Below are 27,604 nucleotides of genomic sequence, written 5' to 3' on the forward strand. Positions count from 1 at the left end.
CCTCCAGCAAACAAGGAGGTAACCCTGCCTTGTTTCTGCATCAGTAGAAAGGGTAACCTGCTATTGTCCTTGTGTCTGAAGAGAAGTTTACCTTACCTGGTCATGTGGCTGCTAATGTGATGGCTGTGGAGTGAACCAGGATATTATGACAGGATCTCTACTCAATGAGTTGGACATAATCCTAGGAAGGAAGTGCTAAAGAGCTTCCCAGTTTGCTGGACTTTTTTCCCTCCCTGGGAATGGTTGAGAGAGGTGAATGCGGCCTTGGGGTGTATCACATGAGAGAAACATTAAAATGAAACTACAGTGGGTTGGTATCAACTAAATTCTTTCTAGGGAAGATAGTAGTCACTGCTCATGAATAAAGCTTGGACTTCTTTCAAAATGTCACATGTTATAGTTTCCTTTCAATTTTGGAGACTCTGAAAATGAAATCTGACTGATTGAAAGAAATTAGACATGTATGAGCAACATCTTACTGAGAAGTGGGGTGCAAAATCATGAAATCAACCAAGCAGGCATAATTGATATTTGAATACTACTTGGCATACTCAGTCATGGATTTGGGTGGGGGGGGGGGGGGGGGGGGGGGACACCGGGTGCGTGCCTTCCCTTTATTTGTGATTAAAACAAAAAAAAAATGAAAAGAAAAAATGGGCCTTTAATTTTGTAAAGGCGCCTCCCCTTTACGGAATTTCTGGATCCGCCCCTGATACTTATTGGAGTTTTGAAAGGTTTTTATTGATTATATCTGTATTGTGAAAGACAATGATATATTTCAGTACCATTATATGTTACTACAATATTTTAAGGTAGTAACACAATGGAATGAAATAGAAGAAAGATGTACAATGAAATAACAAATTAGAGGACGGGATAGCACAGAGAAAATAAAAAGACACAATTAATTAGAATTACTCACACAACCTTTCAGAAGTTATCAGTTAAAGCATATGAATAGGTACATTAAAAGCAGAATGCATCAGAAAGGATTAAAAAAAAGCAGTGATAAGAAGATTCACAGATCATTCCTTGCAGACTTTCCCTGTGAAAAGATAGCTGAACATTGCCTAGTCTGCAAGGGGAATGAGTGAGTGAGGTATTGGAGGGGTGCATGGATGTATATAGCTGTCACTTCATGCGTATCCATCTGCTACATTTAGAACCCTCAGAGTTCTTCTCTGTCTGTTGCCATAGCAACAACCAATAGGGCAGGCTTTGTCACATCTTGTACTGGTCATGGTTATTTTATATTCATGTCTAGCCAGATATCATGATTCATGTGGCATTTGACTTGAAGAGTTAGCATGCCAAGTTAGCTGCACGCAGCGGCGGATCCAGAGGGGAGCGCACTGAGCGCCACCTCTTTATTTTTATTCAAAATAAAAGAAATAAAAGGAAAAAAATGGGGAGGGGATGCGTGCCCCCCCTTTAATTTTTGTAAAGGCGCCTCCCCTTTACTGAATTCCTGGATCCACCCCTGTGCATGTCTACTGTAAGAGAAAGTTGTAAGGCTAGTGTTTTACTTCAAGCTGTTTGGCATTGTTTGGGACAGGCTAGTGTTTAGGGCAATGTATAAACACTAGTGTTTTCGACAACTTGCATGTCTAGTGTTTGGGGTAAGTTGATTGACTCATGTTTGGGATAAACTGTGTATAAGATTATGTGCTACTTGGGACAAGCTGAGTATTTGAGCAAGCTGTATATCTAGTATTTGAGGCTAGATGTTTGGCAATTAGTTTTGAAAACTGGAAAAGTGATTCCTTATTTCAGCGTTCAGAGTTGGATGTTATAGATTTATATCACATAACTTTCTTAGTGTTGAATTACTCAATGTGTGAATAGGACCACCTGTCACATATAGGCCTATATAACAGACTTTTAGAAAGTTATAACAGAAATTGATGTTTGCTTTGTTGGTGCCTACATTCATTGACTTTATTTTAAACAGCTATCTTAGGTGATTGTCTTTTCTTTGATTATCATTTTAAAGTGTCCATGTTATAAATGAGTGACAACTTGACCATGCTAGGGGTTAATCTGCACAACTTTTAGTTCGCGCTTAATAACTGCATTCTAGAGGGATAGGTAGGGGCTGAGCCTTATGAATGCAGCACCAAAAACAGCAATAATTTTAGGCCACTCGTATCTCCATAATCATTTGTTTTAAAGTGACCTTGTGCTTCTATGATCTGTGTCCATTCATGGTTACCTGAGAGGTGTAGAGGGAAACAATTGAATGAACTCACACAGCTTTCACTGCCATGCTGTCACTAACTCACACACCCTTAGCTGCCTCAGGTTATAGAAGGCTAACCTCAGCTTCTAATAGCCAAATAAGGAAATGAAAAGATTTGCTGAGATTAGGAGTCCAATTTGCTGAAACCATCAAGGAAATTGCTTCATAGAGAGTGAATTCACTGTGGTGAAACAGCAGAATAATTAATGTAATGGACATCAATTCAACAACAGAAATATGAAAGAGAGGAAAGTTTAGTGCCATATCCTGTAGCTGTGATTGATGAATTAACTCTCAGGAAAAGTCAGAAAAAAACAAACCCACCACACACCAAGGGACAGGATTCTCATTTAACCCATTGAGGACGAACTGATTTTGTTGTAACACACATTTCCCATAGACACCTGCCAAATATACTTGGGACTATAGTCTCCAACGGGTTAATAGATATTATAAATGGACTTGGAATAAGTGACAGAATTAGCCCTTGTTATATGGCCTGTACAGATGTTGATCCTTTAGAAGTTTCTTTTGTTTATCATTTAAAAAAAAATGCCATGGTCTGAAAAAACAATGCAAGCCTATATTGCGTTGCTCGGTCCCTTCATCCTGGTTAGTAGAACCCTGTTTTACCAATAGGATATACATGGGGCTGAAAAGGGTTACGAAGTAAAGAAGGGTAACCCCCCCCCCCCCAAAAAAAAACAACAACAAACAAAACAAAACAAAACAAAACAAAAAAACAAACAAAACAAAACAAAACAAAACAAAACAAAACAAAACAACAAAAAACAAACAAAACAAAACAAAAACCAACAACAACAACAAACAAACAAACATGTATGCATAGTGGTTGTATTTATCGATACTGTCGGATAAATTCACACACGTTGATGTATTGCCTGTGTAACCATATTACCCAAGTTATTCAAATTTGTTGTGTGTTTGTTTTTGTTTTTGAATTAATCAGTGAGTGGTAATGACTGTATGGTTTTTTTTGTTCAAAATGATTGCCTTACGGTGATAGTTATTTGTCATATGGCATTAGTTGATAGATTACAGGTCAGATAATGATCTTCTCTCTCAATTTCACTGTAAAGCAAGAAATATTCACAGCATGGAATTTTTGTGAATTGCCTGAGGCATTCAATGCATATAGCGTAAACAAGAACTTTCATGCGCATTTTAATTCTAAAATTCAAATTCATTCAAAAATGTATGGTTGTACCGTATTCTAGATATACAATGATCATTGAACTACTTGAATCAGTAAGAGTTAAGAAAGTCATCTTATGTTAAGATTGTTACAGTTAGCATGGTTTGAAGCAGCACTAGCAGGCAGCTAATAGAAGAAAATATTACAATGCATAGGTCATGGTTTCAATATGTGACACTGCACCTCAAAACAAACAAAAAGTCGTCGTACATGAATTTTTAGTTAAGACCATATTCTGAAAGAGCAGACTTTAAACTTTAAAATGATGTATAACTCAAACCAAATGGACTCTCCTAACCTATCTAAATATTGGAAAGAATGCACAGACTCAGGAAAAGTGTGAACTGAGAAAAGAGGCTCTGAAGTACAGTGTCTATTCAAGCGCTTCATCTGTACCAAACCGTGCTGGCTGTGCGATGAATGTGACAAAAAACAGGAAGTAAACCACCAGAGTAACAACAATGAAGGGATCATCAGATTAAACTGAAATTAAGCATGCCTCATTTACACATTCTGTCCATAATTAATGCCAACTTTCAAAGGAGTAGCACTATCTTTTCAAAAGTAAATAGAGTTGAAAGTGAAGAGTGTGGACAAGGTTTTTCAGAAATGAAAAAGGGATTCTAAAGACACACCTAATCACACTATTCTACCAAAAATGTTCAAGATAAACTGCTAAAAAACACACTTTCCTGCCCGTTTTATGATACCAAATTTTAGCATAATGTAAAAGAAGACCCACTCTTTCAGAAAATATGAAAAAGTCAAGTTCGGCTAGGTTGACCCATTTCACTTATTTTCATTCCTCACGCAAAATCAGTGTGTGCGACTTTATGTTCGTTTTGAGGTGCACGGTCACATATAATAATTATAAATTGATTATGACTTTTTCATCTAAAAGTAGATGAAAGCTACAATCATCATTCAGAGAAAGAAGCAGGTGTTTTCCATCAGGTGCAATTTGGTGAATACTTAGAAAAGGCCTTACCAGAGTTGGATATTTCTGTCTTTAGATTTGTCAGTATTAATTACACTTTTCCCTATAGCATTTTTGTTAACAGATGTTGCGTACCAGAAGTTTATATAATCATATAACTTAGAACCAGTTAACATGAAGGAGTAAAATACAAACCTTTCCTTCTGTAGGATACCACCAGCAATCCATTCAGCTGGCAAACAGCTGGCTACTCACACTGCTGGATAACGGTTAGGAGTTAGGGGGATTTCCTAGCTAGAATTTTTAGGTCAATGACAAATATAAGCCATTTCATGGTGACAATTTTATTTATAAACACACCTCATGGGTCAGTTATAGCTTTAGAGTTTGATCCAGTGATCTGGCTCTGTGAAATGATTTTCTCTCACCCTGCAAACTCATAGTCATATGGTCTAATGACAAGGATCTCATAGGATTTTGAAACAATGAGTTACCTGCATTTCAAATTACAAGTGTGCAGGAATATTGTTGATGTTCATAAAACACCACTTGCTATTGTGTACAAGTGAAACCTATTTTGATATGCAGGTCATTGGATAAGACATGCCATTACATGGATTGGATTATATGTGAAAGAAAGTTGTAATGAGTAATTATGATATTTTGGAATTTATGTGTATAACTAACTTTCTAGTTTTCCCTTTTCCCATTCACAATGCTTTCACAAAATTGTTCATTTCATTAGGTGATACGCTTTTAGCGTATCACCTATTGTGATTGTCAAAATCTGTCTTTTTAGGTGATACGCTATCAGCGTATCACCTATTGTGATTGTCAAAATTTCTCTTTTTTTTTATTCTTCTTTCTTTCTGCCACATTTTGTGTCGTCAATATCTCAACAATGACATTACGGAATGACATGACATTTTCAGTCAACATGTCTCATAACAATATCTGGGCACAATAAGGTTTTCATGACAGTAACATATCTATGACGTCATCTAGGCGCCATTTTGTGATTTTCAGACCTTGTCACATGATCGATCATAACTTCATAACTAGATATCATTTTTGCATCATTTTCGGTGGACATAAAGTTCAGGTCACGCTCTATGTTACTTTTTAACGCTAGTTACCAAGGTCATCATTACGCGCGCGTCAAAATTTTAAAAGGCTCAAAACGACTTCCCAATGGGAAATCTCGAAGTTTCAGACAATTTTAAGCGTTTCAAACATTTTCTCGCGTGCGCGTCCGTCCGCGCAATTTCGCGCGCAGAGGGCGTAACCAACATGAAAATGCAATTTTTGTGACTGATTTGGATTTCTGATACTTTGAGTAACAATATCCATTGATTTCCGATCGATTTTGACCTATAACAAAGGAATGCACTGGCATCAAAGTTGAAATTCCGCGCGCGCGTCTTTCTGCAAATATAGTGAAAAAACATGTTTTTGTTTATGTCGCCATAGCTCTTTAAAACGTCTGGTGACCCTATATTTCTATTGCATATTACAAAAGCATATGAATTGGAAATAACGTTTCAAGTACAAATATTGCCAGGAAAACTCATGACGTCATCATATCATCATCTGAAATCAAAAAAGTGGAATTAATTTTTTTGAGGTACTGTTTCTGACATTCATTTACTCGTATCTCTGTTGTTTAAGCTCAATATTATCCCAAATTCAGATATGTTGTACTTTGAACATTTGCCTTTTAAGTCCATGTCATGCTTTTGATATTTGATGACATCATCATACCTTAAATTGTGATTAAAGGTAAAGACGCAAAATCGGACAAGTTTACGTGTATTGTCTATGGGAGGTGATTTTTTTTTTAAACCATGCATTGACTTAACAACGTTTAAGCACCTTTATCTCAGCTGATTTTGCTTCATTTCCTCTGAAACTTTAGTATGTTGTAGCTGAGACAATAAGCTGCAGTAATCATGCATTTTATTCTTTGAAATCTTCTCATCAGATTGACAATTTTGCAGTTTAAAACTGAAAATGAAAATGGAATGTGGACAAAACGATTCCTCATGTATCTTTCACATACATAAGTTTACGTTCCCCATATTTTCTCGTCGAGACGTATGGCCGAGTGGATAAAGGCGACGTCTCAGAGACTTGAGGTTGCGGGTTCGAACCCCACAAGATCACGAAACAAAATACTTAGCTATTTTACTTTTTTTTTCTTCAATTTTGTATTACATATTCGTCCATGTAGAAATCACGTTCGTATATAAACGCACCTATACACACACACAGACACACACACACGCCATATCCCTCTTTTTTGTGTGTTGGAGACCACATTGCTTCGACTGCAGCAAAATTTTGCAGGTTGACTTTGTCAAACCGATCATAGTATGTAATGACGACGACTGAGGTGTTGTACTTTGAACAATTGTCTTTCAAGACGATGTCATTGTTTTGTAATTTGATGACGTCATTACACTGAAAATTGTGATTAAAGGCAAGGTATCAAAACCAGCCGATTATAGGTTTTATGTCTGCGGGACGTATTTTTCCCAAGTTGCCAGAAATGGCATAGCGACCTCAGTCGTTACAAGGCCGCTTTTCCGTCTAGCAATGCAATAGATGTTCACACGGCCACGTTAGTTGAGTGGGCATTGACTTTCCCCCTGTTATATCTATACATTGTTGGTTTTTTTTTTGTCTTACCATTTCCGTGGATGACCCGTGGCCGAGTGGTTACAGAAACGGTTTCGCATGCACGCTCAATATAACTTCAAGGTGCCTATATCACATTCTTTTCTTGTCGATCACAGATGACCGTCATCTGATGACCACAAGCGTATCACCTAACTCGTCCTCAATGTGACGAGTTTTCATGTCTCGTTATTTTTTATTTCATTTCTTTTCCATTTCCAGCAAAAAAGTCATACACAATCATAAACAAAACGTCATTTTCTGAATGCACAGTTGTTCAAATATTTACATGAGCACATGAATTGTTTATGATTAGGTAACAAACTTTAACAAATTCATATAAAATTAATTAATTTAATTAATGTTTTATCAAATAATGAGTAGTATGTTGCTAAAAAGCATAGGTTATATATTGTGGTCACCTCAGAACAAGATGAAATATAAACAATCATTTCTGCATATAAGGAAAAAAAGTAAGAATGAAAAGCATGCTTTGAATGTGCTGCATTCAGAAAACACTGAAGTAAATGGGGGAGGAGAGAAGACAAAAACATAAAGACAGTATAAGAACAGTAGTTCATTGTGTCCAAAAGCTGAATCCTATTATTTGAAAAACATGGACTGCCCTCTTTCAGCTTGTATAAAATCATATCTGCCTGTTTCACTCTGCTTCAGACAGGGGGATATACTTTGTTTACAGCCTATAAATCCGTCCCTGGAGTTTTTCAAGTCAGAGATCCAAACAGTTTTGATGTCGACTTGACTATGACACAGTGCATAATTTGATCGGTGCTTACCTCCTTGTCTCTGAGTGGATACTTTCTCATAGATCTAACACAGGTTCCTGTCATCAATTTGTAAAGTTTCACCTGTAAAAAATGTCACTAAATTCACTCCTGTCGCTTTCTTCCCTTTTTGAGAGAGGAATGCACTGTTCAAAGTATAGCAATGTGTTCAATACAACATTCACTTTTATTCATTCCTGTCTAGAGGATAGTTTCTTGTTATATATCAATTCATTGTTCACATCGTGACTATTAATCCAAGCTGGAGTTAGTGAACTGGTGATTGTCATGACATGCTGAATCTTTACGTCTTAAGAGCAAATCTTGTCACTTCTCAGTGTCGTTCAGCTAGCTGTCTGGATATTCTTATTTAGATCATGTGACATGTAAAATGGTTTGAATTAACAGACAGAAATGTATGTCAATATCATTTCAAGTCAGTTTTCATAATAAAAAAAAGTTTGCAGGAATCTTTGGTTGACTTCATCTTCATGTAGCAGGATAAATATCCCTCTCTCATGCTTAACTCCACCCCATTCCCAGCATACTCTCTGTTTCCTGTGAGCATAAACAGTATTCAGTGAGACAATAAGAGTTGGCTCTGTTCCAAGTTTGAATAAGTTTCTATCATTTTTTTTTTCTTCAAGGAGCCTGATTCACTCCCTGTATGAATCTGCAGCGTTTCCTTTGTATCCCCCCATATTTCACTTTGACATGTTGTTTGTGATTTCCTTGTTTACAACCCAAAATTCTGAATTTCAAAGCACCAGATGTTAGGATGGATGTTGATATTTAAAGAGAAGTACTTCCACACTTTCATAACTCATATTTTGCTCACCAGAGGGAGACTTATGGTGTTTAGTTTGATATTCCAATATTGTTTGTAAAAAATAATTTTCGTTTACAGAGGTTAGTCTTGTGGTTGTCCACTTATAAGTAAAGGATTTAAATGAATGTCATTGAAAATGTGCCACGTGGTGATTTTTTCTTTATTTGCTTTATTTCTTCTTTGCTTGTTAATCTGTGCTCAAACCCAACTTTGCTCTATGTACTTTTACTGGACAATAATAGTCAGTTTGGTCAAAATTTACCCAAACAATGCAGTGATTGACATTGCATTCCAGAGATTTGTTTTTATGCAGCAATGAATTCAGATTCCTGGTTCATACTATGTTTTGTTTTTTTCCCACTCAGTGTAGATGATAATGTAAGTTGTCATTTTGATATCAATTTCAAGTGATTTTTTTTTTTAATAGTTTTCTTAACATCAGTTGATCAATACCAGTGACCTTATGACCTTTTGTTCTCTCTTTTAGTCTGTTCTTACCAGAATGGCAAAGTGAAAACATATTTCATTCAGAGAAAAGTACTCTCTAAAAAAATCGAGTGAGAATTTTCACTCTTAAAAGAGTGAATACAAAAAAGAGTGAATTTCGAGTGAAATTGGAGTGAATTTTGAGTGAAAATGCTCATTTTCACTCATTTTGGAGTGACGTCAGGGATCACTCCAAAATCTTCGAGTGATCCTTGAGGTCACTCCAAAATGAGTGAAAATGAGCATTTTCACTCAAAATTCACTCCAATTTCACTCGAAATTCACTCTTTTTTGTATTCACTCTTCTTAAAGTGAAAATTTTCACTCGATTTTTTTTAGAGAGTATACTGTAGCGGAAACATGACATGTAGTTTGAGCCAAGTTTGTACCTTTGTTTGCTTGTTTCACTCTGATGCTAGTCATGTGACCATTAAAGGTGGCAATCAATCTGGGCCCCGTTTTATCAAAAGGTAAAATCGATTTTAAATTTCCTTACCACACAGGCTACCATAGACTTACAGTTGAAATCAACTATATAATCAATTTTAACTCTTCATAAAACAGGGCCCAGATAATACAGAGTATGACTGAACTGGTTATGGGTAGGAACACCTACATGCACGTGCAGTGTCATGTTAGTCACAGTCAGCTTTTAATGCCCATGGTGTGTGTTACTTTATACATCTGAGACTAATATCTTTCTCTCTCTTATTATTCTTCTAATACAGTGATGCTGGCATGCACTACCCTGAGAGCAGTATTTTTAGTCTATGTATGGATGTCGTTGTGGCATTGTGTAAGTATTACCGAGTTATTTATTGGTCTTGTGTTGCATCTGATACATTGTGAACAAGTGGCAAATGGTATATTTGTTATTGTATACCCTTCTCCATTTATGTTACCCTATCTTACCACTTGTACTCTCCAGTGAGGGAAGGTGCATCAATCTTTTGTAATTATAGCATAGTCAGTTGAACCTATTGTATTGTTGTTGCTGAATTGACTGCTTTCATTTTGTTAATTTGTATTCATCATTTGTCATGATTTATCTACAGTGGTACTTTTTATTGGTGAGTATGTAGATGTCATGAATGGTGCATTTTGAAAGAAAATAGGATTAAATGGCCCAATATGTCTTTTGAAGCTCATTTGGTTCTTTCAGGGATTTAAAAGCTGCACAATGACACTATTTATGGAACCACTCGACCTAATGATGATTACCATGAAATGATATATTTGTGGAGATAAGCAAATGATTTATTTCTGAATTTGTTCAGTTTAGGTTTAAACAAAGAAGATGAATGATGGAGTTGTAAACTGGTGGATGGTGTATACAGATCATTGATTTCAATGAATTTGTTCTTGGAAATAGCTGTGGAAAATACATATAAAATATATCATGTGTAATGTTTGACTCTACGACCTGCTTTCTTATCTTTATTATTTTCTAGTGACAGCCACCATAGTTGTGCGCTACTTGCTGCTATCAGACAGCGTACCCAAACACCCTGAGAGGCTTCCACAGCTCAGGTTCATGCGAGTCAATAAGTCCTCCCTCGTTCTCGGTTGTCTCTCTGCTGTGGGTCTCGCAATTTTATCCAATTTTCCAGTAAGTATGCTATTATACAGACATGCAGAATATTATTTCAGAATGTAGAATCATTTATATGGGCAAAAAATATGGGCAAAAAATTTCAAAGATTTACAGTTGGCAGACATAGAATATGAGTCGCAATACATGAGATGTATACAGGCATTAACCCGTTGAGGACGGACTGATTTAGCTACAACACACATTTCCCGTAGAAACCTGCTTGAGTATTAAATACTTGACACTCGTCCTCAACGGGTTAACATATGTCTCATTCACAACTACAATCTCATTTCAGAAATTCTTACAGTAAAAAAAAATAGAATTAAAAAAAAAATTGTGTAATCATTTGCTGGGTTGATGCTCAGTATAGTCATGTGAGAAATATTGGTGTATGGCTGGTCCTGCATGCAGCCAGTGGAAGCCATCATACAAAGCAACAGTGGCTCTGTGACATTATTGGCCCTTAGTGTTTGATCATGCAATATGAAGCCAGAACAGACTACTGCATTTTGGCCACTGTCAGAGCCTCTGTGCAGATGTCTTCATGTATTACCCCCTCCCCCCCCCCCCAAAAAAAAAAAAAAAAAGAAAGAAAGAAAAAGAAAGAAAGAAAGAAAGAAAGAAAGAAAGAAAGAAAGAAAGAAAGAAAGAAAGAAAAGACAACACATCAACAACAGCATTATGAGATTTTTTTCATCTATTATTTTGCCATTTTGTGCTTCCTCTAAAAACGAAAATTCTATTAAACAAACAAATAAAAAAGTAACTTGCTGTGAGTAAGTCAAGAAGGCTACAATTATGTACACTGGACTCCGAAGACATGCTGGTTTATGATTCACAGTGCGCAGGGTTCTCAGTTCCTGCATCTGTTAGGAATTACTCCATGGTTTCACTGACTCAGTAGACCAGACCACTTGTCGCTTGTCATCAAGTTGAAGAAAGCTTAAAAACAGTTGCCATGGTGATGTAGAATTAGAGTGAAAGGGCAGAAGTAGTTGAAAATGTTTCTCCCTGAACCTGATGAGAGTTGTCTTGATTTCCTCAGGATGCTGGAGACAAGTTTGACAGGAGTTGGCAAAACTTGCTGGACTTTGGAAGATCAAACCCTCCCTATGGTTCCTTCCTCTTTTTTCTCCCTCTCTCTTCTATGAATCTTCAATGATTCCTATAGAACAGTCTTTTCAGCATTATAATCAGGCACATGTCTAGCATTGTGCTAAATTTCCTTGCATTCATCTAATCTGAAAGTTGCTTTTTACAGAGAGTGAGTGATTTCTAAAGATTGTTTAGGCCAAAACAAAGAATCATTTTCATTGTCACACCTTATCGCTTATCCTTTTACAGAATCTGGTAGCTACTTAGGCCTACATAGTTCCCCCCCCCCCACACACACACACACGCACACACACACGCACACACACACACACACACACACACACACACACACACACACACACACACAGATGGTTATATAGCAATAGTTCCATTTGAAATGTTGTCTACTTTCACTGAGAAGTTGAAGGTCTGGGCGGGAAAATGCCATAAAGTAGTTGTTTGAAAATGATTTATGTCGTTTGAGTGAAGTTAGCAAAATCGTTATTGAGATGCAGCTCAGGTTTGATTCCTTTGCTAATCTAGACGAATAATAGGAAGTATATTATGCAAGATGGGGTAGAACTAAAAACTTTGATGGGGATCTCAAAGGTGATCGTTTTGATTTTTGGAGGGAAAATGTGCCAAGAGTGATCTTCTGGGTGGGAGTCCATTTCTGCCCTTTACAGCATCAGCTTCCTGGTCTCCAGAGAGACAGGTTGACAAGACAATGAAGTTACCATAGGATTTGGCTGCAGGCACAGAAGTGCAGTGACATGGTATGTTGAGATTGGCCAAGTTTAGAGACGAGAGGGCAGTCATCCAATTTTTGCCTCTTTTCTTCCTGGAAAAGATTTGATTAGAGGGGACAGAATGACAGCAACTTGTAGATCTCATAACAGATGACAAGAGAGACCTGTAGGTAAACTGAAACAGCACCAACTGTGATGAAAGAAGGTTCTGGGTTGAAACTAAAGTGGCAAAAATATTGATGTGATGTGTGATGATAGAAAACCTGGACAACTCTCTTTAACTCTGTTTTTTCTTTTTCTTTTTTACAGTTGCAAAGTGCAACTATACAGCCAGCTGTTTTGACAAGACTAAACTTTCCCTGTATTAGACCAAGATTACCATTTGAGAAAATTCCTTGTAAAATCCACAATAAAACTAGTTAAGGGAATAATGTGACTGAGAGTGGAAGAAGTTTATCTTCAGTCATTTATACTTAGATATCAAGTAGATCTCATAAAAAAAAAGTTTAGTGACATTTTTTGAGCAGGTCACTATTAAAGAAATTTATGAGATAGTAACATCATCACCTCAAAATCTTAACGTGTGATAGTAACTAATTATATGGACATTTCATGAGAATATATGAATTATTACAAATCTAAAGTCTGGTTTTAATAGCATTTTTGCTGTCCTGTTTTGTTTGATTTTACTTTGGTCATTGAAGAGCAGTGAGTGAACCCGTCCTTTAAGTGAATGGGAAAGACTGCTTTCAAAACGCGTGGTTAGATTTCACTTCTGTTTCAGCTTCCAATAGAAGAGTACATCAGAACAGGATGTCAAAGTGTACCTCCACTCTTAGCCTGCGAACCTCAAAGAGAAAAACATGTGTCAATGATTATTTCAGATTTCTGATAGTTATTATAGGCCAGTGTGTGAGGTTGATGCTCTCATTGTCTGTTTTTCCACTTCTAATGTAACATCTGTGTGTGTGGGTTGGTGGGGGAGGGGTGGGGGAGATTTAGAGCTTTTTGAATGACACTTCTTTCCTCATAACATGCCTGACATCTTTCTGATTAATTTTGGCATGCCGTATTTCAACTGTGTACAAAAATTAATGATTTTATCATCAAGCTGTTTTTTTTTCTTTCACCATCCACCATACTCATCTCAGAAGGGGATCTCCCCCCTTCTCTCTCTCTCTCTCTCTCCCTCTCTCTCTCTTCAGTGTTTCATATCCTGAACCTCTCCCTACATAGATAGATAGATAGAGAAATAAGCAGATAGATAGCTAGATAGTATATAGATAGATAGATAAATAGATGGATAGATAAATAGATAAATGTATAGATAAGTAGATGGATAGACAGATAGATAGATGGATAGAAAGATATAGAGATAGATAGATAGATAGATAGATAGATAGATAGATAGAGAGGGAGAGAAGCCTTATTGACTGCAGAAGCACAGAAAGTATCCTGGAATGCTGTCAGATTTTACAACCAGTGTGTACAAGTAATCGATCATGATAATTCAGTGCATTGGTAATAACAATAATTCAAATTTTTGTGTCAGAGTACTGTTTAGAACATAATGTATCTGGTCATGTTTTGTTACAAAGTGCAGAATATTCTGATGAATAGTGTAAAGCAAGATATTTTTAAAACATGAAATTTTCACGGATTGGAGCCGACAGCCTTTTTTGAGGCATGAAATTTTCATGAATTGCCTCTGGCATTCAATGCATATAGTGTAAACAAATGTCTGGTTTTATGGTATTCATAGGTTTTATAGTAGTCATATTTCACCGTCAGATACTTTTTAGATGGAGTCCAGTATCATCATGGTTCCTATTATTTCCTTGACCTCACATGTGTGGTTTTGTAATTATTTGCCTGATATTTATTCCAAGTCCTTGCTCCTTGCCCCACAAATTTTCTCTCTGAGACAGGTGGTCGTCTGCTGTGGAGGCCACAATGATCACATTATTCTACAGATTACTATGGCAACAATGACCCCTTGAAGAAGAAGTCATCACAAAATGTATTAGGGGATGGGATGATCTACCCACTGATTGTGTCAGCTGTAGTGGTTGATTAGATTGTTTACCTCACTGACTCTCAGTGCCATGGAGTCCTCTGGGGTAGACATCACCATGGCAACACATCATTTAGCTAGAAGAGAAGTCATCATCTCATTAGCCATTGTCCCAGTAACGCTTTATCCTAATCAGCTGAGAGAGACTGAGTCACCTGTAGAATGGACCCTATCATCTGTACTATCACAGAGTTTGGCTGTCACCATTCACTGTGTAAAGGCTTAGCCACAATTATTGGTTTTATTCCAATTTTTATGCTTATTTTTTGTGTCTTTTGATCATGAGTCGGTGTATTTCTAAAGTGCAAGTAGGTAGGGATGTTTTAATTATTCCACATAGTGACACTTTGGAGTGGTCATCAGAATCCAGGGGCTTCATTAAAGGTTCATACACAGGTAGCTCTAGACATCAGCACAGGTTGTGTGTTTGGACATGCAGCCAATAGCTTTGTGGTTTGGACAATCCACTTTGTGCTGCTCACTTGCCAGGGATGAAAGGGGGGGGGGATCTGTTTTTTCTTCAAAATACAGCAACTATTGACTCCTTTGACACTAAGAGGGAAGATGTCAAATGTTATTTTGCTCTTTTGAATTCCTAAAGTTCCCTTTCTACTTCGCTTTGACATGTCAAGTAATTATGTCTGCTGATTTTGATACTTGAATCTAACCTGGGGGACCTTGATCTCAATGAACTGGACTGATTTTGCTACAACACACATTTCCTATAGACCTTTTCCAGAGTATACTCGCGACTCGTCCTCAACGGGTTAACAGTCTCTGATTGATGACATTGTGGACAATCTCATGACTCTTTAACTCTTTATGTGCTATTGTGTAAACCTCCTGTGTGCTACATTATTCTGAGATGGCAATGTAGTCATGCTCTGGGAAATCTATGAAACTTTTTTTATAGATATCTGTTACCTGTGCCTATAATGAGCAAAGTTGTAGAGGAAATACCAGACTTTACTCTGATGTAAATTGTACGACAAGTCTATAATTGTTTTCCTATCTGATAACCAGTAGCTTCATTATTGTATAAGAGCCATGAATTTTGCACACAAAACAGTGACAGAAACTTAGAATGAACTGGCAATTTTAGTAAGGAACACCCCTTGATGGTCAATTACCCTATAAAAATGCAAACTATAAGTAACAGGAATGGAATGGCAAGAAACCCTTTCCTTATAATTGTACTGGAACGTTTTGGGATTTATCAATTGTTTGGGCGGGTTTGTGGATTTGAGCAGAATATGCAAAGTTGGCACGTTGTCAACTGAGTCAGCCATGCGAACGTGGCACATAAAGAGTTGAAATAATAGTTATGTCATAGAGTGGGTAATATCAGTTCCGCCTCAATTCTCTATCCAGTGATATTCATCTTTCAACAAAGATAACAAAGCACACAATGTAATAAAGAATGCCTTTTGATGGCCAGACCCCTGGACGTTATTCACTGGAACAGAATACTGGACATCATTCACTGAAACAGAATACTTGTCTTTCACTGGAACAGAATACTGGACCCACAATCCCTTAGCACCTGTTTTTACTTTGATTCTATCTCTCTCTCTATCCAATCACATGAAGGATATTGGGGTACTGGAGGTTTTACAGATTGAGTATAGCCTTGTGTCAGAGCTGAAGCTGGTATTTCTGGGTTGAATAAAACAAGACTTCTATAAAACTAATGTCATAATCCCCCAAAGTACCACCAGCTTCCTCAAATACTTTATCTGTAATGAAGCAGATGTAGGCCTATACATACAAACCGTATTGCATTCCAGTTAGGAACAAACTAGGCCGCATTATAGTACAGATTCTTTAAATATTCTCCCATGTAGGTTTCACTCTATAATTTCTTTGTCTCGAACTAGGTACTGGGCACTTTAACAATGTAAGTGTCATGCAACCTCAAATTCTAAGGACTTTGTTAGAAACATGGTGCCACGCAAACACACAACATATACCAAGGGGAATATATTTCAATGTCTTTTTTTCTCTCTCTTTGTTTTTTTAAATCTCTGTTATTGGAAAATCACCATTGATGAAAAGCTATCAATAGAATCTTCCTCTACTGATTCCTTAGGTATATGTGGATTATTTGGTGCCATTATGTTTAAGATTTTAATTATCTATTTTTATTACATTACCTACACTGATGCCCAGTAAGATGAAGACTTGTAGAGGACCATTTAAAGGATTCAGGCCTGAGCCTGAGGATAAGTTAACAGACATTTTGTGTGTTTGTGTTGGATATCAATACAAATGTCTCCTATGGAATGGGATCAAAATATGTTCATATGATCCCACTTGTCTTCAGGGCAAGGGCAAGACTACAATTACAGTGAATAGAGTAGCATTCAAATTGACATTATACCATCAGCACACAACCACTGATCTTGAGATGCTCATTTGTTAGCAATGCTTGACCCATTGATGAAAAGCTGATATTGCTATACCGTATGTTCCCAAAAAAATTACAATGGGACCCCCCGCAATGATATCTTTAAAAATAGTGAATCAATCTAAATACAAATTCAGGGTATGAAACTATAACTCATTGCCCACATCTTACAAAATACCCCATTCGATTTGCTTCAGTGGTCAAAGAGAAATGAGGAATTTTGTAGAGGATGTCGGGAATCTCTTTTGTCCAAGTTCTGTCTATTATTCACGCACTAGAGCATTGAATTGCTAAAAGTGGAAAAATTAGACTCATGACATGCTTTACAACAATCTACATTTCTCTGTGACCGCTTAACCAAATTGAATGAGGTTTTCTGCAAAATAGAGCTAAGATGTTATATTTTAAGGCCCCGAAGTAGCACTTAGACAGGTCGATCATTTTGGATGTTATCAATTCGAAAATTTGATTGTAATTTTTGAAGGACATACTGCAGTATGTCCCACAAAAATTACAATCAGATTTTCACATTGATAACATCCAATATATATATTTTTTTTCAACGCTACTTCAGGGTCTTAAAATATAACATCTTAGCTTTATTTTGCAGAAATCCCCATTCGATTTGGTTAAGCGGTCACAGAGAAATGGGGATTGTAGTAAAGCACGTCATGAGTCTGATTCTTCCAAGTTAAGCACTTCGATGATTTTGTGTGTGAACAATAGACAGAACTTGGACAAAAGAGATTCCCGACATCCTCTACAAAATTCCTCATTTCTCTATGACCACTGAAGCAAATCGAATGGGGTTTTCTGTAAGATGTGGGCAATGAGTTATAGTTTCATACCCTGAATTTGTATTTAGATTGATGCAATGTTTTTAAAGATATCATTGCGTAGGGCTCGTTGTAATTTTTTTGGGAGACATACGGTATAGGCCTATACACATTTCCCTAAGACACCTGCCTGTTAACACCCAGGTCTAAAGTTTTCAATGGTTTAAGTATAAAACAAGAGAGATACTGAGTGACATCATCATTGCTTCTGACATGGCAGCTGACTTCAGGTGAACGTGTTCTTCCCTGGGGAGAACAAGTATTCCATACCATTCTCTGATGAGTGGTTCTGACGTGAAATGAGTCATTGTCTGTCTTGAGTGAAAGATCATTGATGGCTTCATATTCAATCATATCACAGGTCTATCCATACCTCTAGTCTTCTAAAAAAAAAAAAATCTATGTTTCAGCCATTTTTGTGTCAGGGTTTTAGTGTTCTCATAAATAGATTTGACCCAACATCAACCCTCATAAAATTTTGCGATTAATCACTGATATGTTTTTGTTACATTATAGACTTCTATTCTCATCACAGACCTATTCATTTTTTTTCAAAGCAGATCATATTAAATGTATTCCCTTCCAAATATGCCATGATTGTCAGGACCTTTTATTAAATTTTGTTTTTATGTCTGTTCATATTCTATGACACTGGGTATTATGCATCATACTGCTTGGATGATTTATTGCTATCATTTTGAGCAATAGGAATCTAACAATACCTCTGATTGGATGATTTTTTCTTTTCATTTCAGGAGGACAAGAATTTAACAGTACACCTGATTGGAGCATCACTGTGTTTCTTGTTTGGAGTCATGTACAGCTTCATGCATGCCTGGATTTCATTCCAGACCACAGAGCTGTGTAGTCCGTACGTCTGCATCACTCGACTGGCACTAGCCTCATTCTCTGCTGCTGACTTAGCAATGGGTATCCTTTTTATACCAAGACCACAACAAGGCCATGAGACTTTCTGACAGACGGCAGTGTGTTGAGTCACACCCCCTCACTGACCCATGCCCCTCTCTGACCGGTAGCCGTTTCTGATCCACACCCCTCTCTGATTCACACCCATCTCTGACCTACACCCCTTTCTGATCCATACCTCTCTCATACCCCTTTCAGGTAATCGTGGATGCGGATAATAGGAGCAATAAGTCGTAAATTTTGATTACATGAACGGGAGAGGAGTAAAAAAGTGCGCATTATTCTGATGCTGCTATTATGCGCATTATTGCAGCATGAGGAGTAGATCGAGAATACATGAACGCGTTTTACGACTTATGCGCACTAACATTCCACAGTTCGGTCAAAGGTCACTCGATTTCCCGCACAACCGCTGATTGCTGAGCTTGAGCGAAAGCTGTGCATACACGTGAGTATATAGCACCGGAAACATTACGTCATTATAGAGGCGGGCGCAGTAACCATGACAAATACTCCCGTCTTTCGCACCGTTATATGAACGGGCGCTCGTAAAAGTAGTGCGCACTTCATGGGATATATGAATGCGATTTTGAATACTTATTCCACGTTATTTGGATGCGGATAATTGAACCGCGATTACCTGAAAGGGGTATCAGATCCATGCTCTGCTCTAATCAACACTCCTATCTGAGACCTAAGTGTATAACCTACCTTGTCTGATCCACATCCCTCTCTGACAAACACCCCTCTGATCCACACCCCTTTTTAGTTCATGCCCCTCTTTGATTCTTATCCATTTATGATCCATATCATTGTATTATATAGCATATACAATTTAGGGAAATTAAAACAGAACAATATGACAAACATATGGGTACCTAAACCTACCAAGCCTATATTCTGATGTAATATGACTTCACTTTCTAATTTCATTGTATTAGATAGAGACCTCTCGACAAGGACAAAGTTGTACAAAGATGAAGGCTGGTACCTCTCATAGGACCAAGGCAAAAAAAAAAGAATAAACAAAAACTTGAGGTTGCCCTCAAACCTGGTGTAGTAAAGACACTGAGACTAGATGAAACTCTGTTATTGACTAATAGTAAATATTGTCTGGAAAATTTCATGATCCATGTGTGTCATGTGATAGGAAACATCCCAATATTTCTTATGAGTGTCTTGACTTATGTCAAATAATATTTGAAATGCTTGTTACATTTTGTGAGGAAGTCTCATTTTATTATGCTTCACTAGAGAATATTTTGACCAATATTTTCCACCCCCATTATCTCAATAAGGAATCACCCTGTGATGTCTGAGACATGTACCCAAATAAAACCTCCTGGTTTGTGGGCGTAGGTTCCTTGTCTTCGTATCTTACTCATGAGCGATAAATGAGAGCTGCGTGTCAGGGTAATGGCCAAAGCCGAGCCTTGGGACTATGTGGGAGGAGGGAAAGTGCCTTTGTCTGGCGCTATGACAGGAAAGCTGGGAGGCTAAGAGAGTTTGATACATTAGTTCCTTCCAGCTGGCCCTTTGCTCTCTCTTCTGACCAATCATCAGGAAGTTTACTGATTTGAGACAGAGGATGTATCCCTCCTAAAGGAATATATAAACATATATTGGCTGTAATAGTTCATATTTTCTATTTTCTTCCTATTATGCTACAACTGCCAATTATTTCTCTTCCTCTTGTAGACAAACTTATTTTCTCCATTTTCACATTGTTCGTCCTTTTTTCCTTTTCATTTTCTCTTCTCTCCATCTTCTCCCACTTTTTTATTACATCTTCATCTCCTGAGAATACTTTTATTCCATCCTCTTGTCTTCTTCTTTTCATCTTTTCTCCTTTTCATCTGTCTTCTTCCTCTCTCTTGTCTCTTGTCTGTCCTCTCGTTCTTTCCTTCCTTACCATGACGTCTTTTATACTTTTCAGTTGTTCACATTTCGTTCAACCACCAAAGATGTCCCTTATGTTCAGTAAATCTTATGGCTTTGATTCCTCAGAGTAATATCCTAGCAGCCTTCCTTGATGCAGATTACTCTGTAAGTTTCTGTCTTTATTGGATCCATATGGCAGGAGATAGTGACTGCAATAAATGAGAACCTATAACATTTACTGAACAATTGATGAAATAGAAGGAAAAAAAAACCCTCAAATGAGGTTAATATAAGTAAGGCTGATAGTTAAGATCACACTTGATGCAGGAAGAATGGAATGATGGCAAACAAATGATGGACTTTATTTGAGATTGACTCAGTCAGAACGTTTCCACGGTAATATGTCTCAGGGGAGTCCCCGGCTCTGTGACATCATCGACTTTGACATGTAAGAATATTGAGTCACATTAGAACCAACAGATGGTTTGGGGTTGAGAGTGAAAACGGCTCATCCTGGTTTTCTGCTTCTAATGCTCTGCAATTGTTCAAATGAAGATTCTCAAGTGAAGCATCCTTTGCTGCTGAGTCTTGTTGTGATCAGGTTGAGAAAGGCCTTGGAGTGTAGGGTAGGCCTTGGAGTGTTGGGTGACCCCTGGAGTGTAAGGAGAGCCCCCCCCCCCCCCCCCCCCCCCCCCGAAGTGTGAAATGGACTTTAAAGAGTAGCCTGGTCTCTGGAGTAGGGGGCAGGCTGTGGAGTGGTGGGGGGGGGGGGGGGCAGGCAGATGAAAGGCCAGAATAGTTGTCATTTCAGTTTGTGGGTTTTGTTTGCTCAATATCAACAAATGACAATTGATCATTGGTTTAAGAAAATATATATATATATATTCTTGACTTAGTGAGCAGTGATTCAGGCCAGTATTTACGAATTACAAATTTAGAATTCCATTTCTCTCAGGATTCTTTTTTACTCATACATCATTCAGCTGTGATACTTCTGAGTGGAGTAATGCTTTGCACATATAACTCCAGGAAAAAACCAAACCACCCTCAACAAACAAACAAACAAACAAACAAACAAACAAACAGAAAAGGTATTTTTTAGTGTAACAGAAAGAACTTGATGAAGGATGTTTAAGTTAGAAGTGGACTGTTCCTAGTCAGTAAATGAGCATTGTGTTCTGTTCTGCCTAGGTTTAGGTTACATTATGTATCTAGTCTATGAATGCCTAGTGCCTTAACATTAATGTTGTATGTTTGACTGGGTATTCTTGTAGAAGCTATGCATCATTCAGCCTGCATGTCATAGCATGGTAGTTATGATAGACCTGTGTGTAATACTTTGCTGCTGGTTTAAGTTCCGCCATCCACAGTGAAGTAAAGACAGCCTTACTCTAACACATGTTTGTCATCAGTTAGACCAAGGTCCAAGTTTGAGAGACAGTGATGAGGTTTGAAGCTAGTCCCATCCCTCAGAGAGACGTCAAGACAAAATAGGTTTCCTTTCATTTGATGTAAGATATGATAAGGAGAATGAAAGAGATTTTCAGAGAGATATGGGCAAGATTACTGAATATAGAACCTGATAATTCTGTATAAGTTGAAAAAAAAATGACAGAATTTTCAGTTCTTAAAAGGGACTATGGCATTCTCTCACTGATATAGAGAATTGAATTACACCTTGTACTTTTTTTCCCCAAGTGCTTGACCCTAACCAGGCCGGGCTTTTGGGGTGTTCTGTGGCCGGCCGGGGGAGGGTTGATTCAACACCCCTCCCCTGAGATCTCAACCATCGATTACGCAATTGCTCTGAAAATTGGCACATCCATTACCTGTCACGTAATCTATCAAACTATAAAAGAAAAAATTGAATCTTTCATTTTTCATATTTTGTATTAATTAATATGCGTGAAATCATAAATTTTGCTCTATTTCAGAAAATAATGCTAATGGCATCCTAATTTTTGGTGACATTATTCCCTGTAGCATTCCTAACAATGTACTTTAACAAAAATGTGGTGTCAAAACTGATTTCTCATGTATTACATTGTTTTATGAATTTCCTATGTATTTCTTTGTTTTTTGACCTTTTGTTTTTATCATTTTTTTTTAATGGGAGCGCACATGAAAGGTGACCCCATAGCTGTCACTCATGACCATAACAACATGTGCAGGGGGGATCTGCACATCAATACGACGCTTCCAGAATGGTCGAGATCAGCATCTAAACGGTCTGCTGGCTATATGATGATTCTCTATACGTCATTTTTTTATTGAGTTTTGGTATAAACTGGCTTGCGTCTGAACAGGGGTCTAACTGTTAAGAGAATTGATTTGTTGGTGTGAGTCAGGTGTGAGGATAAACTTGTCTGTTGTCACTGGTGGATGGAATCCTCTAGTCAGGGAGCTGGTGACCTAATGAATGACTCTTGGTCACCTGTCATACCAGGTAATGAGAACCAGATCAGTGTCTGTCTGGACGGTCAGGAGATGAAGAGATACCTCAACTGAGTTATGAATGTAGAGTAAATATACCACCTGTGCCTACCAATTAAAGGGATGGTATAGTATTGGGGGGTGAGGATTGAGCTTGTTACTTTTTGCAAGATACTGAGAAACCACTTTGAATGAAATGTTACAGAGCATACCATTCCAATAGGAATTCAAAGTTTATTTGATGAAAATCAGTTTTGAAATGGCTGAGACATCCAAAAACAAAGTAAAACAAAGAAGTCCTAATGGTGGGTTGGTCCCACCTTTTATTAGTATCACTTGGTTTGGATATCTCAGCTATTTCAAAACGAATTTTCATTAAAGAAACATTGAAATCCTCATGGAATCCTCAAAGAGTGGCATACATCATTATGAGTGACCTTCACTCTGTGCACCCTCTCCTTTCTACTTCCAGACAGGTGTACTCTGTAGTGTCTGCTGGTATATGACCAAGTCTTAGTACGGGTAGACAGTGTGTGGTCTTGATTAGTGTATGTCAGAGCCAGGGACATTTTGTGACTGTGAGTAGCTCACATCACCAAACATGATTTGTGTGTTTACCAGCAAACCACAATGCACTCATCCAACAATCCCCAGGGTTCAACTTTGCTGTGGGTCAATGACACATTATTGTCATTAAATTGCAAGATAATCTCATAATCTTGCTATTTACCTCACCTATCAATCAGCATATTTGACTTTGAAGTAACATTGAGTGTTTGATGCTAATGATGATAAAGATAAGTGAACCTCAAGAGCAGCTGTGAAACAGTACTCATCAAAACACCATTGTTAATAAGTAAATGTTGTGATGATAACATGCAATGTCAACATGATGTGTGTTTAGATAATGACAGCAAGCTTTTCCCCAAACCTGAAATGTCCAACAGTAAAGAGAAGAAGAAAGGAATGACATGAAGGAGCTTTCCAACTGAATATAACAATGATGAGATTTACATGAAGAGAGCCAAAAAAAACTTCATCTGCAGACTTTAGTTCATGTCTCATTGTTAACAGTCCTGTCTTTTTACAAGTAGCTCCTGTATGGTGTACATCTCAAGATACAGCATGCTACAAAGACTCTTCACATTGTACTCCCATATAAAACACACCACGAGAGGTTGTCATATTTACTGTCAGTTCTCAGTCCTACTTTGGTTTCCTGTTCTCTCCTCTTTGACCTAGCCACAAACCTGAATTTCACCTCCAAGCACGATGCAGTCAGCTATTTGAGTAAGAGGCGGATATATGGGTTCGCCTGGGTGACTGATGTGCATTCATCGGTGTGTTAACTCACTGGGGATATCAGAGGATGCTTTTTAGTGACTAATTGTTGAATCACGTCTTCTCTTCTCAGCTTTCTTTGTCCTCACACTGGTTTGCCATGTCTTGGCCTTAGACATTAGTTGTGTTCACATGCAGTTTGCCAAACTTGAAGTTTAGGTCGAAAACTTAACTGTCGATGATTAGCTCCACTTGTGAATTCACGATGCGGGATCACACGCGCACATAAACTTTAAGTTACAACTTACGAGTGACCCCCACTTGATGATTACAACTGAGTGCAGTCTTTGCTAGATGATCTTGTGCTCATACAAAACATTTCAGCAAATGAGATACGAGGTTCACGCTAACTCACAAGTGGAGAGAGCGTAAACCCTAAGATGTCTTGTGATTCTAATCTAAACTTTAAGATTGCTAACTTTTGAGTGCATCCACATGGTGCTAAACTACAAGCTAATCATTTGTGACCGTGCACCTCAAAACGAACATAAAGTCGCACACACTGATTTTGCGTGAGGACAGAAAATAAGTGAAATGGGTCAACCTAGTCGAACTTGACTTTTTCACATTTTTTGAAAGAGCGGGTCTTCTTTTACATTATGCTAAAATTTGGTATCTTAAAACGGGCAGGAAAGTGTGTTTTTTAGCGGTTTATCTCGAACATTTTTGGTAGAATAGTGTGATTAGGTGTGTCTTTAGAATCCCTTTTTCATTTCTGAAAAACCTTGTCCACGCTCTTCACTTTCAACTCTAATAACTTTTGAAAGGATAGTGCTACTGCTTTGAAAGTTGGCATTGATTATGGAAAGAATGTGTTAATGAGGCATGCTTAATTTCAGTTTAATCTGATAATCCCTTCATTGTTGTTACTCTGATGGTTTACTTCCTGTTTTTGTCCCATTCATCGCACAGCCAGCACAGCTTGGTAAAGATTAAACGCTTGAATAGACACTCTACTTCAGAGCCTCTTTTCTCACTTCACACTTTTCCTGAGTTTGTGCTTTCTTTCCAATATTGATATAGGTTAGGAGAGTCCATTTGATTTGAGTTATACATCATTTTAAAGCTTAAAGTCTGCTCTTTCAGAATATGGTCTTAACTAAAAATTCATGTCTGGCAACTTTTTGTTTGTTTTGAGGTGCAGGGTCACATTTAGAGTTAAGTTTTCGACCTAAACTTAAAGTTTAGGAACAGTGTGTGAATCTAACTATTGTGTTCAGCTGTTGTTTGAAGATATCCTAATTTTGGTGTATGATAAAACTTGTGAAACAGAGAACAGTACTTCTCTTGACTTGATTTTGATGGTGGATCAACTTTTGTGTTCATTTATTGCAGAATAGTCACATTGCATAAAATATTACAAGTTTTGATTCGCAAACAAAGTGACTTTCATATAAGCATACAGGAACTACATTTTGGCAGCTGCAAGGATGCAAGTTTCTTTAACTTGTACATACAGCATTGTGACATTAAGAAAGTTGACAAATCTCATTTTGATCTTTTGGTTGGCTTCCTGTAAGTCAGCGAACTGTGTCTTTATTGGATTGGGATGGAGGGAGAAGAGCTCTGGGCATTCTTCAGACAAGGCTTTGCATGATTGGTTATGACTAATTTCTCAGGGAGACGGTTTTCTGCCTGAACTTTCAGAAGTGATCAGGAACCTCCGGGCAGGCATAGATGATGGATCTGACAGCTGATTGGCTGGATGTCATGATATATGACATGGTGATGCATTGTCAAGAATGGTTTCCATAGCAACCATTCATGTCTAAGACAGATGTGAAGAATGAGATTGAGAAAATACTTTTTGAGCAAGACTTGAAATGTTAGATGTACAATAGGTCAAAGGATATGAATATCAGAAAGAGTGGTTGATGTTTCTCAATGGTGTGTTTTACTGTAACCTGTCTGTGTCATTGTCGAGTATTGTTTTAGAAATTGTTCTATATGTGATGTCAATACTTCTAAGACAGTGTTGAACGTAGTTATCCCTCGTCTTACTGCTGTTTATGTCTTGCAGTGTTACATGTAGAACAGATGATGTAATATTTCTTTGTGACTTATTTGTCTTTGATTTTTAGTGAGGTTTGTGCTTGCAAAAGTGCTTTGTGTGAGAGCTACAATGATGATAAGATTAAAATTGACCTCTTTTATTTCATCATGGCATACCTGCAAGAAATACTTGAAATATTGAGATGTCGTGGAGTCAAGGAAAGATGTGAGGTCAGACCACCGTCTCCATGGTAACGTGTGACTGTCCAGTGAGTCACTAGTTAAGACTGGTTATCTGATGGTCATCTCCCTGTCAGCCTAGAAACGCTGACTCCTGTCTCACTTGGCCAATTGTCTTCAATGCATTTCACAAACCTCACAGACCGAAATTGATTCAATATATTTGGGATTAGAATTGATAACCTACGTGAGCCAGGAGTAATCTGGAAGGATTAGAGGATTGTTGATATATCTCAAGATCATCGTCTTGGGACGGTGTGAGAGAGGGAGAGAAGAGAAGAAAGTAGTGAGACAGAATAGAGAAATATAGACAGATAGTTGAAGAGATAGACTGGTTTTATGAAGACAATAAGGCTTAGAGAAGTGGAATATCAGATAGTGAATGAAAGAGATAGAGAATCAGAGAGAATATATGAGGTAGGGAGAGAGAACCTGATGAACAGAACAGAAATCATTGTTTCATATGACTATATCTTATTACACTATTTAATTTCTAGTCAGATATTACAGCAAAAATCTCAGGATGGTACTTAAATTTTTTTTTAGTATATTTGTAAGAGTTGTTTGTTATCCTCCAAAAGTTTGCCTCTGTACCAAAGTACCCTCATACATTCAATCTGTGAGATTTAGAACTGTTAAGTGTCACAAAAACATGTCTGCCTTTCAAAGTGATCAGTATAAGAAATGTTTGCAAATATTCATTTAAATGTTGCAGTTTGGATTTCCCAGAACTTGATAGTAACTTCAGAATTTGTGTTCGAACTTCTTAGCATGACCACTAAGGAATCAGTTGGATACACAGGCAAGCTACTTCAGTGTGGATGGTTGCCTCCAGTAGAGGACTAGGCAATGGGAATAAAGTGCCTT

General features: G+C 37.6%; 1 protein-coding gene across 1 annotated transcript in view; it reads left to right on the forward strand.

Moving 5' to 3' along the window:
- Window positions 1–27,604, forward strand: part of LOC139733497 (DNA damage-regulated autophagy modulator protein 2-like) — a 60,944-nt gene that overhangs the window by 23,921 nt on the left and 9,419 nt on the right. Inside the window, exons 3-5 of the mRNA XM_071644309.1 lie at window positions 9,897–9,964; window positions 10,620–10,777; window positions 18,679–18,853. Coding sequence (XP_071500410.1) covers window positions 9,897–9,964; window positions 10,620–10,777; window positions 18,679–18,853 — 401 coding nt within the window. The remainder of the gene's footprint in view (window positions 1–9,896; window positions 9,965–10,619; window positions 10,778–18,678; window positions 18,854–27,604) is intronic.

This window comes from Diadema antillarum, unplaced genomic scaffold (assembly GCF_040938485.1).
Source record: "Diadema antillarum isolate AM-2024a unplaced genomic scaffold, OU_Dant_1.0 seq00000481_RagTag, whole genome shotgun sequence".
Lineage (NCBI taxonomy): Eukaryota > Metazoa > Echinodermata > Echinoidea > Diadematoida > Diadematidae > Diadema > Diadema antillarum.